We start from the raw sequence: 16,551 nt of genomic DNA on the forward strand, positions 1-16,551 counted from the left end.
GAGAGAAACAGAGAGAGAGAGAGAGAGGGAGAGGGAGAGGGAGGAGAGACCATCGCAGCAGTCTGAACGTTTGAAAACGCGCGTGAAGGATTCTGAAACTTTTATTTTCCATTTAATTTGAAGTGAACTGTGCTGAGATCAGCCTGATGAGGGTTTTTTTTTAATGGGATTTGGACGAGAGTAGAGTGGAAACTTTTTTTGTGACTTCTCTTTTTGCTCAATAGGATTTAACTTCAACCCCGCCGTTTCTAGCAGGTGAAGACGCGACAACCAGCACAGAGGTCTGCGGACAACATCCAGGTAGTATAATACTTCAGGCTTTGTATTCTTAATTTATTACTAATTATCTCGTTCAGATTTCTTCAGATTTTACGAAGTTTGTATTCAAAACATCCCACTAAGTAGCTACACCTTTTGCCGGTTTGATAGATTATTTGGGATATTTAGCACTTTGTGTGGGTCTTTGTCCTACATGCAAAGTGTGTATAATGTGGATATTCTTGAACACATCCTAAAGGGTGTGTGAAACAGTTTTTAATGGTTCAAATGCATAAAATACTTAAAGAGATCTGTTCTTTAAATCCAATATACTAAGGTGTGGGAGTGAAAAGGAATAAGTGGTATAATTAGCATCATGGCTGCACTTTTTAGAAGTGAATGTGGCATTTCTTTGCTGATGAAATCATCCTGAGCTGCAGTCTGCACATGTGCAGGAGACAGAGCCTCTGCTGAAATTGTGCTAAAACGTTTAGCATGATTTTGTTTAATTTTAATTTTTAAAAGGCTGTAGATAGATTTATTGATAATGACAACAAACTCAGCAACAGTCCTTCCTCATAAACGCTGCCAGGCACCATTGGGTACCAACCAGGATGCTAAAGGGAAGCAACACATGGCAGCTTTATTATATTTACCCATGTTAGTTTTATTTCAGGAAGAAATAATAAAAAGAGATGTTGATATTGGTCCCCTTAACAAGTTAAATAAAAATAGCCACATTAAGGCCCTTCATCATTCTAGCTGATATACACTTCCTTAAGCCTGTCTTTAAGAAAAAAATCTCACCACAAGGTCCATTTAGTAGCAATTCTGGAGCTTCGGGTCAATTAGGCAAACTCTTCCTGCTGATGAAGTCTGGGAATCAGATGTAATCAGTAAACTTTTGTTAATTGATTATGTCATCAGTTTGAGGTCCAGAAGGGAGTCCTTGGTCTTATCTTTAGGTTGATTATATGAAGGTATGTGGCCCGGTGTGTGAGATATTTTGAAAGCCCGACTGTTGCCCTCTTCTTCATTACTTATTTATTTTTGTTTCATAATGGGGTGAAAATCTGCCTCGAGCATTCAGAAAATGCAAACATGCCATGAAACAGACGTGAAAACGACCTCGGCGTCTAAAGAGCGGGACCTGTGACAACATTGTCAACACAGGCCGTAATCTCGGCAAGAATTCTGTAGCACCTTCAAGGCTGTCTGTGTGATTAGAGGTCACACCCGAAAACAAACATATTAGCAGCGTGTTTACTAAGGGACAGAGAGTACTCGGAAAGCCACTGACCAACCCAATCTGGGTACGTGGAGAAACAGAGACGCTTTATTACTTTGTACCGGAAAGATCCTTGACGTGATTGAGTCACTGAAGTGAGAAAGGCTGAACGTCCGCCACCACATCGATATGGCTCACAGACTGTCCTCGGGTTCAGTGTAATTCAATCTGACGGGGGACAAAAAGAAGCAGCCAGAAAAACTTGGACTGCGTCACAGAGCAGACCAAGTTTTAGATTTGATATGTGCATTATGCACTTTCACCTCATTGATTCAGGTGTAATTTCAGTGTACAGAAACAATATTTGTTGACAGATCCCATTATGATTGATGTCAGAGTCACATTCCTCTGATTCGTTGGTGACTGCTGAGGTTTTGGGTGCAGCTTTCTGATTTTGTTCTGAGTAATGTAAAGTCACTTTTTATTACACATGTTCCATCGTAACAAAGGTTTTGTTTAGAATCCCATATGTTGCTATGTGTAAACTGACTCATGCCAGTGTAATATTTTCTTAACTGGGTGTAGACTGCAGTATCCTTATCTAGCACTGGTGATGTATTTGAGTCTTTGTTAAGATCTGTCCACATTTCCTTCCTCAGACTCTCCCTGTTGGTCCATCTGAACAGCTGCTCTATTATCAAACTCTATTCCAGTAGCCATGGCTGCCAACGTTACCCCTCAGGGTTGCGGCCCTAACGTGGGCTCCCTCTATTACAACCTCTGTGACATCACAGTCGTGTGGGGCATCGTGGTGGAGGCCTTTGCCGCAGCTGGCATTGTCTTCTCCTTTGTGCTTTTCATCGCGCTGCTGGCCAGTGTACCCTTCATGCAAGACAAGAACCGCAAGAACTCGGTGGGTGTCCTTGCCTGCTTCCTGGTCTGCACTGCTGGTCTCTTCTGCCTAACCTTCGCCTTCATCGTGGGGAAGGACTTCTCCACATGTGCTTCGCGTAGGTTCCTCTTCGGGGTGCTGTTTGGCGGTTGCTTCGCCTGCCTCCTGATGCAGTGTGTGAATCTGAACATCCTCGTCAGGCGGGGCAGAGGGCCCCGGGCTTGGGTCTTGTGTCTGGGAGCAGTAGGGCTTTGGCTGGTGGAGGTGGTCATCAACACTGAGTGGCTGATCATCACAGTGGTGCGCCACCCACAGGGGCCACTCAACAGCACAGCCGGAAGTGACAGAGCCACGGCTACGCCTTGCAACATCGCCAACGAGGACTTTGTCATGGCGCTGATCTACGTGATGACCCTGATCCTGGCTGTGGTGGTGGCAAGTCTGGCCGTCATGGCGGGCAAACACAAGCAGTGGAAGAAGGATGGCGCCTTTTGCCTTCTAACCAGCTTGTTCTCTGTGGGTATTTGGGTGGCGTGGATCGTCATGTACGTCTATGGGAATCAGAGGAGAGGGGGGCCCACATGGGATGACCCTACTTTGGCCATTGCCTTGGTGGCAAATGCGTGGGTGTTCCTCACCCTCTACACCATTCCTGAAATCTGCTGTTTGACCAGTGACGGTGACAGCCAACAAGGCTTCGAGGAAAATCTGTACTCGAACCGAGGAGTCGGCTACGAGACGATCCTGAAGGAACAGAGCTCCCAGAACATGTTCGTGGAAAACAAGGCTTTCTCCATGGACGAGCCAAACCAAGGTATGATGCCTGGTGAAAAGTCAAAACTACAGTCAATATCAATTGCTGTCAATTTTACCTTTATAGTGAAGTTTGTGCTGCAGGAAAAACAGATTTGTTTTGCATATCAAGTAATCCTCTCACCACCAGTATGCTTAAAATGAAAACTTCATGGAGGATGGCAGCATTGACACGTAACTGCTATACTGACGGACCATATTTCTCTCTTTTGTTGACTTTGACATCAATTTTATCATTACAGTAATTAGAAAACTCACCTACTTGTGACATAATAAAATACAAAGTCAGCTGGACCATCACCTGAACTTCTCAAAAGCAAGATGTTTCGGCTGCAATTTGATTTTATATTCTCAGTTAAAAAGGATGTTGGATTTGAGCCCATCAAGTTGTGTCAGGTATGACATGACTGTAGCCTTGTGCCAAACTCCGCATTTTAAATTCAGCAGGAAGAGTTTTCACTACCACTATTTACTGCAAATCAACCATTTGCCTGGAAAACTTTTGTTTGTTTGTGAGGTAATAACTAGAAGGGAGTTTAAGCACATACATACACAAACTTTACACCTAAACTACATATCGCACACAGTGAAACGTCTACCAGGACTTTATAATATCATGTTTTGTAACTCAGGGTTTGTCAGGGGAACACCTGAGGAAGCTGGATTGTACATTCTGCCCTTTGTCGCTGCACTGACTGTTTGTATTATCATAGAAAATACAGAATGACCTTGTATAGATGAGCGATGAGTAAAGGTTTCAAGCCCGCAGAAACATCAGACGGATTGCAAAATGTTCTCAAAAGGTTGTTTTGCATCGACATGATGACCGCACAGAATTTGATATGTTGCTGTTTAAGTCCTGATGTAGCAGTAAAAAAGATACCAAGACCAGAACGTCAAGTTCTGCACTCTGTCGTTACTCACAGCTCCCGCCTGATCATCAGGGCTGATGTGAGTCGGTGGATGGTGTGTCACTGTGGTGTAGAGGTGGATAGTTAGCAAGAACAATTTTTAGACATATAGGTTATTATTATTATTAGTAGTAGCAGTATTTAATAATTTACATTTTATGTACAACATTTTAGGGTAAAAATCACTCTTTTTAACCCCACAACATTACAGTTAGTTTATGGATATTCAACATGAGAGGTCTTTTTTGCAGTAATATCTGGTATCTTCATATTCTTAGGAACTTTGAAAAACAGCCTTGCTACCCAGTGACCAAACAAATTTCCTTTCTGTCTTTCTCTCTTATACTGTTTTCATTTATTGTTTTTCCCTCCCCCTCTTTGTCCTAACCTTGTGTTTCTTCCGCATTCAGTCTGAAAGCAAAAAACCCCTGAAACTCGAGATATGTTTGTTTCTTTACACCTCACTGAAACTCTCTTCACTACATTTACTTGTCCTTGGATTGTGAGCTGTGACTACAAAGTCTATAATGTTCATCAAACTTGTATACATCGCTTTCCAGATTCAGTCTGGACTGAATCATAGTATCTGTACATTAACCTTTATGACCCAGAAACACTCACTCTGCTTCCGATTCTCATCAAAAACATCACACTTTGTGTTTGCATTCTCTCCATGGTAACTAAGGTGTGCCAAAAGTTTCATCCAGGGGAAATTATTTGACGTTAGGAGCCACAAAGTGTGATAAAGTCCTCTGTCACATCCGTCTCTGCGGGGCGTTTCTACATAAAAACATCAGGGAAAACACGAGGGAGATAAAGGACAGATAGCGCCTCATGGTCTCGTTCTGGTGACTAAGTGCTGTGTATCTTTAGTGATTGTAATTTAAAGATTTAGGAGATGGCTGCTAGGGAACAAAAGCACTTAAGAGCCCTAAGGATATCACACAAAGGGCCTGTTGGCTGACAAAACAATACCGTTTTTTGTCTCTGTTTGTCCATTACAGCATCCAAGCCTGTGTCTCCATACAGCGGCTACAACGGTCAGCTGCGTAGTTCGGTCTACCATCCCACTGAGCTGGCTGTCATCAGCAAAGCAGTAAGAAATGTGAGTATACACCCACGTGATGTGTTTACAGAGGCACACATTTGAATATGGTGTAGTGTAGAGGCAGTTAACAAGCCGGTTCCCAGCACACTCACAATTACTGTACATATTTCCTGCGGTAGGCAAATTTTTATTGAAATGCAGAACCCTGGACAGTTGCACCTGGCCTCCAAATAAAATTAGACACAGTAGGCTAAAGGTTAAATGTGTCTACAGGGTTCAAGCACAATCGGTGTCAATTTGATTTAAAACGACTCTGATACTCTCATAGAATAACTGAGGGGTGGAAAACATGTGTGATACGGTAATTGGTCATAACCGGATTAATATTTTCACACCTATCATACATCCAATGGTAAATTATAGTTTTAATTTTCTGAATTTTAGGAGTTGTGCAGGTTGCATTAGCTCCATTTATGAATGTCAGACCTGGAAACTACCCTTTTAGAGTTTGGGGTAACGTTAGCCGCTCTTCTTTCTCAGAAGGGGTAGGGATGCTGATTTTTGATCTGGGACATGTAATGTTAGCCTTAGTCTTTTAGCATGATATCATGAATGGTATGTAGCCATTAAGTGTATATGTAGGGTCCTTTTTTGTGTGTTTCTCATCGGTCATCAGCTAGAAATAAGAGGTCTGCTTTTGTTTACTTCCTTAGAAAATGAACAGAGGTAAATCTGCCAGCGTTATCACTGTAAGCCATGCTAGAAGACAGGCATAGTAACATCAACTGGGGCTATATGCATTCTCCAGTACACCCTAGGTGAGAACAGGCAATTCTGAGGGGTCCTGCGATTTGTTAAATGGTTTTGTACATCATGTGGGAGTCAAAACTTCATGCACACGGAGGTATTTCCAAAGAGCAGTTGGTTACAGATACATTCCCTCCCTGATTTCTTGGATGTTTTTATCATGGGCCATGTTATGACTTCATGCAGCAGCACCCTCTGGACTCCACCACTAACATGATCATTCCCCGAGCTTCGACCAACTCTGCAGCCAGCAGCGGGAGCAGCACCCCAACAATACCCGCTGAGAATGGGAACACTGCATACACACACAATGGAAATAGCGTAGGTTATGCCCTGAACTCCCGAAGCCTCGCCTTCGTCACTCCACACTTCTTGTTGATTCTCCTTATCAACTTGCTCGCCTCCAGATGCTTTTCTCTTCCCCTGCCTCTGTGCATGTCGGCCTCTCAGCTCCTGCTGTATCCATAGCAACTTCTTCTACAGGTTCACTATGAATCACTTCTTTGTCTGGATTGTTTTTTACTTACCTTGTGGATTTCACTCTCTCAAGGCTTCATGATTTTCACTTCGTTCAATGTGCTAGTTGGATTAAATGCACTCTGTAGGCCTACCTCTTCCATCTTTTCTCTTACTGGAATGCAAGAAACATGTTGGTGAAAAGGGAAGTCTTTGATTTGCCTTGATTTGTCTCTCTCTGGCCTTATTTTAGTGGTCTTTTTTCCATAATTCTCTGTACTAAAAATGTATCTTATAAGTCTCTGAGTAATAAACACTTCTAAGCTTCCTTCAGGGAGGATGACAGCTGTAGTCAGTTTGGATGTACAGCATTACAATGGCTGCCAAACGGATTTTCATGGTAAAATAAAGCACAAAAACAACTTTATCTGCTACTACTAATGCAGCATAATCCATCTAGATGCTTAATATAGTCTCAGGTACTGTAATCTTTATAATATGTTGTTTCAATTCCATTTTTTCTAAAATGGTTACGTAACTTTATTTAGTGCATTTTTTAAAAATAGTTTTTACCTCTTAAACTGTTTCTTGTGCTACTGCATCTACATCCCCATCCTGGCGATAAATAAAGTCTTATTATTGTTATTAAATATGGCTAAAAATACAGCTTCTCACTTTTGCTAGCGTGATTTGGTCACCATGCACCGACACACGGAAGCTATATATTTAGATATGTTTTGGTTGCTAACTTCTCCGCTGCTCAGGTACGCTGAGTAGCACAAAAATCAGCTTTACTTTGTTGCTTGCACAGTCAGCTCTTTGTTAAGCTCTTTGTTGATCTTTGTCAAATACAACTGCAAGTATGACAATGGAAAAGAGCTAACTGTGCTAGGAACAAACGGAAGCTGTGTGTTTAGCCATATTTGGTTAACTGTTTCTAAGAATATTTTGATGCTCTTTTTGCCAAACTCGTGCTGTGTCTGAAGTCACTCCCATGTTCACCCATTCACTAATATTCCTTACATACTGAGTAGCAAATTGAGATTTTAAGGTCCCATAAGGTCGCATGACGGCATTGGGGGATTTTTAGCAAAAATGAAGGTAGATACTATTTTTTTTTTTTTGTTCAATTAAGGGAATTTTGCTTACACTGAAAATTCATAAACTCAAATACGCTATGTAGCAAAGAGAGTGAATTCAGGCACTTGTCGGGTCGCCTTTTAAATCTACGCTGACTACAGTTGTCCTCCACCCATTAGCAAGTTGCAAACATTTTAAGAGCCACCTTTCACGCCTTCAGAGGGTAGTTGTTACTTATAAGCACAAGTGTTCAGTTCTTATTTAACTCATTATGTTGCTGTTTGACCAACAACTCCACCATGTCTCTCCTCCTCTGCAGGGGAATGGTCTGCACAGGACGATCCAGTGGTGATCACGCTGTGGCTCTCAACACCCGGTTACAATCATTTCACTTCATGTCTTTTCATTTGCACTTGCTGACTGTATGTTTGCTGTTATTCATGGTTCCATAAGCTGGTTCTAAGAGGAACCCTCAGCCCCGGCATGTGGAGGTGACCGCTGGGTCATCATCTCTGATGGAAAACAGCTAAACCTTCTTTTGACTGATTTCCCCTGTGCCACTGGGTATCAGACAGTATAGAGCTTCATTTGGAAGTCAAAGCGAGGGGATGAAGCCGCGGCTTTGCTGCAGAACAAAGACTTTTTGCAACACAGTGAACTCTGAGCTCTCTGCTGGACCCAAACACACGATGAAGAGTGGCGGTGCTGACGGTGGGGGACAAAATGGCTGAAGAGAACAGTTTAACTAAATATTGGGAGTGTCTTTGGTTCAATATGATATTTACATGTACACACACCCCTTCCCCCTACACACACCATAAACAAATTATCACTGCAGCAGCAGCCATGCTTCAGTGAATCATTCCTTGGGCTGGAGAAAAAGAAACACTATCAGAAGGGTTGCATTCACTTATATATAAAAAAAAAAAAAAAAAAAAAGTTTAATTCTTTGGAGTCAGTATATATTTTTGTGCCTGGATTGTGAATATTGTTAATAACCACAAAGTTCCACATGAAATTAAGCTACTGGTGTTGAATTAATGTAAATACGTTGTTAATGTGTCAATGTTCATACACTGCATGGACGCATTGTATGGTTCTGTGTATTTAATACTATTTATAGCACTACTGTGTGCTATTTAATTGTTTTATCCAATTTCTTCCAATCAAACAATCATTTCAATAGAGAGGTGAAATCCCCCCTTCTGATTAGCAGTTTCTCATAAAAGGTTTATTTTCTCCTTACTTTCTAACAAACAGAACAGAACATGATACTTTGGGTCCAAATCTCCAGATAAAGATTTATCTTACTTCTTTTCCTGACAGTAAAAATTGAGATACATGTCATTTTAACAGAGATTAAACACTGTCTGTATTATGTTCAGCCTTCATAAAACATCATAACATTGAATCTAGAAGCATCGGCAAAGCCTCATTGGAGTTGTAATCGTTGAATGTTAACAAAATAATCAAAGGATGTTTCTGAAATCATTCACTATTCACTATGCAGTCCAATATGAAGTGTGTTGTCTAAATGTAAACTGTTTTTTTTTTTTATTTCTCCAATATATGAGACTTTAAGTGCAGCGTAAAAAGTAGTAGACAATCTATTAAACTACCATCATGCATTTTGTAGATAGGGAATAAAAAGGAACCTGAATATGGTTGTAAACTCTCTGAGCCAAAGCTGGCTTGTTTTTGTCAGGCCAACGGTCCAAAGCAAACATATGCAATTTATAAGGAAAGAAAACATTTGAGAGGCTGGAACGAAATGTTTGGCATGTTTCCTTGATAAATGACCTAAACGTTTATCGAAATAGCTGGCGATTAAGCACTAAACCTGAGGAATGTCTGAGATAGTTTGGGGGCTTTTTCCCCCTCCATCTGACACACGACCTCAACATAGAATTCCCTTTGTAACGTGTTCTGAATAGTGAATAAGTGAATGATTTTGTTTTACCTTGGTGCTCAATCTCTGCCGTCCTGTAGACACAAACTTTGTTTTATTAATGACATAAAACACCATTTTTATGTTTCAACTCTTAGAAACACAAATGAAGGAAACCCTAGAAGAGAAAATCAATTGTCTGGTCCAGGAAGATCTCTGAAAGGGGGGATGGGACTTCAGTTGTTCACAGTGTGATTTATCTTTAATATCCAGTAAAATAAATTCACTTGTGATGTTTCGAAGAGTGTGTTTTCTAATCAGAATATGATGTTCATGTGAGGTAATGAGGGCAGTCCGGGGTTCAGCCATGCGATAACAAAATGATTTATTCCGCGCACAACATGTTCGCTCTTGCGGGATGTGCTGCAGTTGGAGGTCCAGTGTAACGTGAGAGCAGAAACAGCAGGCACACAAATTCAATCATGTTCATCAACTCGCGCAAAGAGATTTATCGATCCAGCCTCACTGACATCAGATGGCTGAATTCATCAAGGTCATCAAGAGGAGATGGAAATAATTGATCATGGTTTCAGTTATCTGTTCCCTACAGTGCCAGATCATCTTCAGTATCTCTTTGTTAGAGAGGAAAAGCATACGATATTTAAAACATCCTCGCTAACTTCTACACAGCAGGAGGTTAATGCAGTGCAGTCTCTCCGCTTAGAAGAAACGTTATCGACTAAGTGTGTCCAGGTTTCGCCATCAAAATGCCTCAGAAGGTGTGTGTTTACTCAGTGGAGTCAACTGTCTGTGTGTCATCTCAGCGATGAGAATGTCACGTGCCCGTCGGGGGCCCCTAACTCAGAGAAGTAGATACCGTCTGGCTGCACTGCACATGTAGGAGCTGATGAACAGATACATAGCAGGTTGATTCCAGTATGAAAATAGCACCTGCTTTTTTTACATGATGTTAAGATGTCAAACACTGTTGAATAAAGCCACAACTCTTAAACAGAAATATTTTCAAAAAAGGATGTTAAATGTTAAAAACGTGTGAATGAAATCCGTTTTTTACAGAATGTAATAGAATCACACCTCACAACTTCTTAAGGAGTGATGTTTAACTAATGATATAGTGTAATAACATAAGCATCATGAGTAGTTTAAAGGAGCAGTTCAACTTTTTTGGAAATGTATTTATAGGATTTCTTTCTCACTCTAATATCTGTGCATTTAGTCCAGAACTAACCCGATCACTGCTGCACAGACTTTGGCTCCAAATGACGTCACGGTGCAAGATGGCAGGTACCATATCCGGGACATTTTGGCTTCACTTTTGCTCTGCTAGTTCGCAGCGCAACAGGACTCGCCTCAAAACAGCCCCAGTTTGTTTAGGTTTAGACACAAAAACGATTCAGTTAGGTTTGGGAAAACATCAAGGGTACGTAAATCCAGGAAGTTGTCTTAGGGGGCGTGTCGAGTAGTCTGCGAGACTGCAGGGAGACCCTTTTCGAGAGGAAGTGGAGACAACATCATCCATTTTTATATATGGTGAACTTTGGAGAGAGCAAGTCTCTTAATGCTAACGTTGGTTAATCGCCTCCTGACTCTGGCTCTGTACTTAACACACAGACATAACATTGGTATTCATAACCCTCATGGAGGAAAGCAAATGTATATCTCCCAAATTATTACAATTTAAATGTCATTGCATCAACTAAATTTTATTTATACAGTCCCAAAACACAGAGGACTGTACAATCTGTGCAACATGTGACACTCTCTGTCATTAGACACTTGATTTGGATGGAAAAACTGAAAAAGATCAATCTGCCAGGATGGACAGACATGAAATAGATAATATGTATAAGGAGAAAACAAATTAACACAGCTATTGTACAATTTTAATACGGAGAGACAGAGTTACAGTTTTGGGTCAATGAAAAGTTAAGTATAATTTAAAGTACATAAAGTATAATATTGAATAAATACAAAGTGTTAAACGACTTTCGGGCAAAGTATGAATGTGTTTCAAATGTGAATCGGAGACGAGACCACAAAATAACCACATCATAACCACAAAACCTGCTTTGTGCCTCAAAGACCTGGAACAAGCACACACTACACATACACAAGAGACGAGGTCCTATTTGAAGAAAACTTCTTCTAATACATTACATGATGGACTATGTTATTTTATTTTATTTGGCCCATTTAGAAGGACATTTTTACATAACTGTCATGTTTTATATAATTACCTTACAATTACATTACTAGTTCCTGGAAGACCTTGTGCAATCTTTTGACATGGATCTCCCTGCGAACACACACACATACAGCTCACACTGAACTGCACCTCCCCCGTGCTCATATTTCATGTGTCGTCACTGAACTGGCTGCTTGCTGCTGTGGTAACAGGCTGCTGTGGTCAAGAGGTTAGACTGTGATTTATAAGCGATCCAACTGCTGTGGCCTGATAACCTCCAAGTCTCCTGAGGAGGTGACACAAGGCCACATCTAAGGTCTATTTTAGGCTCAGCCGGCCCTGCTATCACATGTGTTTCAGTAATTACAGACGGAGCTGTAAATGTTCTGCAAAACTATTCTGCAGAGGCACAGATAAGACATGGGTGTGAGAAGATAAACAGAATATGCTTTGTCTTTTTCACCTTTTACGTCCCGTGGGAGGATTTCACCATGTACATGATAATGTTGAGTTACAAAACCCTCTGACCTCAATGTATCATACTAAAGGTATGAAAATATATTATGTGAGGTTTGCAGGGTGAAAAGCTTTTTATTTTAGGTCTGGTTTAGATTACTGTTGCACTCCTCATGATACCAAGTGTTCCTTACTGTTTGAAAGAAAGGCAGGTGAGGGAATAAGATGAGCTACAAACAATGATTTCTTATTATAAATAAGAACAATATATATTGTTCTATTTAATTACTTATTTTCTTAGTTTTGGCCATAATTTACAAAACTGTCCTGAGATCTAGAAACATGAAGACGTTGCTGACGGGACAAGAAACACAAGAGGTATCATTGTCGATCACTTTGATAGTAAGCTTTCAGCTTTGTGTTTGGATTATCTCCAGACAAGGATTCATGTACAAGTAACCAGAATAAAAGGACAAAGATGTCTTTAACAAAAGGAAACCGTATTGCAAAACATAGCCTGTAGTTTATTTTATTTAATTTTATTCATGTAGTAATTAATTTCTTTATCTTATTTTTATTTGTGATTATAAATGTTGCCATTTGGGGGCGACACGTTGGTCCGGTGGATAGAAGAAGGTCGCGGTCGTCCCGGCCTTTCTGTGTGGGGTTTGCATGTTCTCCCCATGTCTGCGTGGGTTCGCTCCGGCATCCTCCCACCGTCCAAAGGCATGCGGCCTAAATTGTCCTTAGGTGTGAGTGTGAGTGGTTGTCTGTTTATGTGTGGCCCTGCAATGGACTGGCGACCTGTCCAGGGTGTACCCCGATGTCAGCTGGGATTGGCTCCAGCCCCCCACGACCCTGTTTGCAGGATAAGCAGTTGACAATGGATGGATGGTTGCTGTTTGCAGTATTTTGGCTGTAGACACAACTTGTAATAAACTGCATCAATCCTTTAACTACCTGTTTGCTTAAATGACCCTAATGACTCATCCTCCGTCGTCCTGCAGCCATATTGGATCTCTGTCTGCCCACACACAAGCACAAACAATCTTTCATGTACAAAACATGTGTGAAAATCTGCAGATTTGTTAGACTAGTACTAATAGTTATATTTCCAACTGCCTTATGTCCATTTAGATTTCAAACATGTGGTGATAAAGGAACAACAAAGCCTGAAAACCAGACTGGAAGCTGTGACCCCTTTATGCCTGTAAAATCTTACAAGCCTCAGCATGCTGTTTGGTGTGCTCATAGGACAAGAAGTGGAACATAAACGTACCACAGCTTCATGGAGCAGCAGTGTCAGGAGTGTGAGAGACGTCTCACTGTGAGCTAATTGGTGCTAGAAGCCAGCGCCTGCATCCTGCTGATAGCGCAGGTATCTGAGACAATGAGCGGTTTGTCCAATTAGTTGAAACACACAAACACGCACAAACAAAAACACAGTGTGCAATCGAGATTGGATATAAACTGCAGGGAGCTATCTAAACAAAATGCTAAGAGAAGAAGCTACAGTGGAGCCTCTGATGTCCACAAATGAGGTTCTTTCAACACAGAGGACATCGTGTGCTGTAGCAGAGGTTGTTTACACAGTGTGAAAGGCATTTGGTGAGACAAAACACACTTTCCAGGCCGTGCAATAGAAAAGCAGATAACCAATTCAAATACCCTCCCCAGTGTTTGTTTTATTGCGTGTACAGTTTGCAGATGGGGGTGGATAAAGTACTCACATCTTTTGCTTCAGTGTATGTGCAGCTCTACACTGTTAACATGTTCCATCACCAGCATGTTTGCATTCAACATGTGTAAAAGTACACATCAGGAAATATGATGAAGTATAAAGACTAAAAGATACTGTACATTTGTTGGTGGGTTGTAACTGAGGCTTTAACATGTTATAGCAGGCTGAGATGGAGCTGGTATACTGCTGGAAAATGTAATGCGTTGGTTCCCGATCTTGGGTCCAGACCCCAGCAGGGTGAGCTCAATCTTTTTGGTCATGAGATGGAACAGAGAAAATATCTTAATTCAAGCTCCACTTACGATTTTTTCAGTGGATAAAGTCTGCTGGTTTGTCATTGATATATTTAAGTAGCATGCATTGGTCATTTGTGATCGCAGGTTGTTCTATGTGGAAGAATATGTGTATTTCAGTTCAGTTCAGTCATTTTCATGACTTTTCCTTTAATGTTGGGGGCTGGGGGGTTTATATCCAACATTATAGCAATGACAAAAAATGATATGAGAAATGGCGGACCCTGTACCCTGTAATCTTAGCATTTTATCTTGTAAATGACTTTACGCTTTTATTTCTTTATCCCTCTAAAAATGTTTAAAATAAAACAATTTAAGAAATCACACAGTGGCACAGTAACATAACTTGTTATGGTGAACATGTTAGCAAACAGTTGCCTGTTTACACAAGCAGCAGATGCAGGTCAACATTTGTTGGAATTGTGTTCTGATAGTTCAATATTCAGTTTCTTTTGGGTCTGTGTAGTTTCCACCAGCTCCTTAGCTGCTAAATGTTCCATTATGTTCCCAAGCTAGTCACCAACTTCATCCATTTGCTGTTTGGTGCTGAGCAGGTAGCGCACAACAACATGTTTCTCAAAGACTTTTATATTTACTTGTTTTAACAAAGCATGTTTTCCAAAAACAGATGTCTGCAGCTGGAAATGAATTTCATGAGAGTGGTGAGAATGAACCAAAACAAGAAGCTGAGAGACGCTAAAACGCTTTCTAGATTCAAGGGGAACACTTTGCATAAAGACTGACAGGTTCAGTCAGAAAGCTTGCCACAATGCTTGCCTATGACTCATAGTAATGAGTTGAATGAATTAATTGTGGTGAAAAACAGGACATTTCAGTGTTTTACAGATTATTTGTCGGGACCCGGGACACCCAGTTTGAAAACGGGACAATCCCCGAAAAAGCGGGACGTCTTGTCGCTCTGGTTTGTCACTCCGAGCGACCTCTTCCACATTACATGTACCCATTTAATCCAGTTAATCCTCAAGACCTGTACTGGAGTAAAGCACTAAATGTACCGTGTTATTTTCCATGACTACATTTTGTTTTGCCATCTGTTTACCCCAGTGTGGCACTGACTGATAAACTCACTCCAGCATAGTTGGCAGCCAAACTTGAGCTCAGAGCTCTGGCACTTCACAGCCCGAGTCCAAATAACACCCAGTTAGCCCCCCACCCCACCCCACCCCCGCCGCCGCCTCCGCCTACATCCAAACCCTGTTTGCCTCGAGTTCACATCAGGAGTCAAGGTACACATTTACAGCCCTCAACCTTTCTGGTTCTCTTTGTACACCTTATCGTGCACATTAAAAACATGTTAAAACACTTTTGTGATTTCAGAAAGCAAATTGAGTCTGTTGTTCATTAACAGCTTTACATCCCGCTGGTACTGTGCAGAGCTACTGAGTAGTGACTGAAGTGTTGATATCCAGGGACACTAATTGGTCAGTGCACCTTTACACACGTGACAGAAACACATTATAAATTCAGACCCCTTCATTTGCAGTTACTCAACCTTCACAGACCTTCAGGTGACCTCGGCAGCAAGAGAATGATTTACCAGCAGCTTGACCTGAGCTGTACACAGGGCAAACACAAGGCTGATTCACAGTTTGACTAGAAGATTAGAGGGGTCAGCAGAGCCTAAATTATTATATCCAACTAAATTAGGCACATGGATGAGTTATAGACTAATTTTACCCAAAAAATAATGCAACATGATTTTCTCTAACACTGGATTTACAGCCATGTATGGAGGAGTTACACCACAGCTAAAGAGACAGAAATCCAGACAGTAATAAAGTATCTACACTGTGATAAACCTTTATACACTGTAATAGTTTAATATGGTGCAAATTCAGGTTATTCCACTTCCAATTTATTATTTGTGTTTTTGATAAACCAGTGCTTCTAGGTACATATCAAATACACTCACCTAAAGGATTATTAGGAACACCTGCTCAATTTCTCATTAATGCAATTATCTAATCAACCAATCACATGGCAGTTGCTTCAATACATTTAGGGGTGTGGTCCTGGTCAAGACAATCTCCTGAACTCCAAACTGAATGTCAGAATGGGAAAGAAAGGTGATTTAAGCAATTTTGAGCGTGGCACGGTTGTTGGTGCCAGACGGGCCGGTCTGAGTATTTCACAATCTGCTCAGTTACTGGGATTTTCACGCACAACCATTTCTAGGGTTTACAAAGAACGGTGTGAAAAGGGAAAAACATCCATCCAGTATGCGGCAGTCCTGTGGGCGAAAATGCCTTGTTGATGCTAGAGGTCAGAGGAGAATGGGCCGACCGATTCAAGCTGATAGAAGAGCAGCTTTGACTGAAATAACCGCTCGTTACAACCGAGGTATGCAGCAAAGCATTTTGAAGCCACAACACGCACAACCTTGAGGCGGATGGGCTACAACAGCAGAAGACCCCACCGGGTACCACTCATCTCCACTACAAATAGGAAAAAGA

At 41.2% G+C, this 16,551-nt stretch overlaps 2 protein-coding genes across 6 annotated transcripts in view; both read left to right on the forward strand.

Moving 5' to 3' along the window:
* gprc5c (G protein-coupled receptor, class C, group 5, member C) overlaps positions 1–9,679 on the forward strand; it is an 11,508-nt gene extending 1,829 nt beyond the window's left edge. Inside the window, exons 1-5 of one of the 4 annotated variants that reach the window (XM_046068772.1) lie at positions 52–300; positions 2,146–3,192; positions 5,107–5,207; positions 6,144–6,278; positions 7,813–9,679. In XM_046068772.1, coding sequence (XP_045924728.1) covers positions 2,205–3,192; positions 5,107–5,207; positions 6,144–6,278; positions 7,813–7,845 — 1,257 coding nt within the window. In that variant the 5' untranslated portion in view covers positions 52–300; positions 2,146–2,204 and the 3' untranslated portion in view covers positions 7,846–9,679. Of the gene's footprint in view, positions 1–51; positions 301–2,145; positions 3,193–5,106; positions 5,208–6,143; positions 6,279–7,812 lie in introns of those variants that run through there. The other 3 variants (XM_046068774.1, XM_046068773.1, XM_046068775.1) reach the window with 3 other exon arrangements.
* The window catches only part of LOC123982851 (zinc finger protein 502-like), a 441,737-nt gene that overhangs the window by 237,474 nt on the left and 187,712 nt on the right, over positions 1–16,551 (forward strand). The gene's annotated exons all lie outside the window — the stretch shown is intronic.

This window comes from Micropterus dolomieu, linkage group LG14, assembly GCF_021292245.1.
Source record: "Micropterus dolomieu isolate WLL.071019.BEF.003 ecotype Adirondacks linkage group LG14, ASM2129224v1, whole genome shotgun sequence".
Lineage (NCBI taxonomy): Eukaryota > Metazoa > Chordata > Actinopteri > Centrarchiformes > Centrarchidae > Micropterus > Micropterus dolomieu.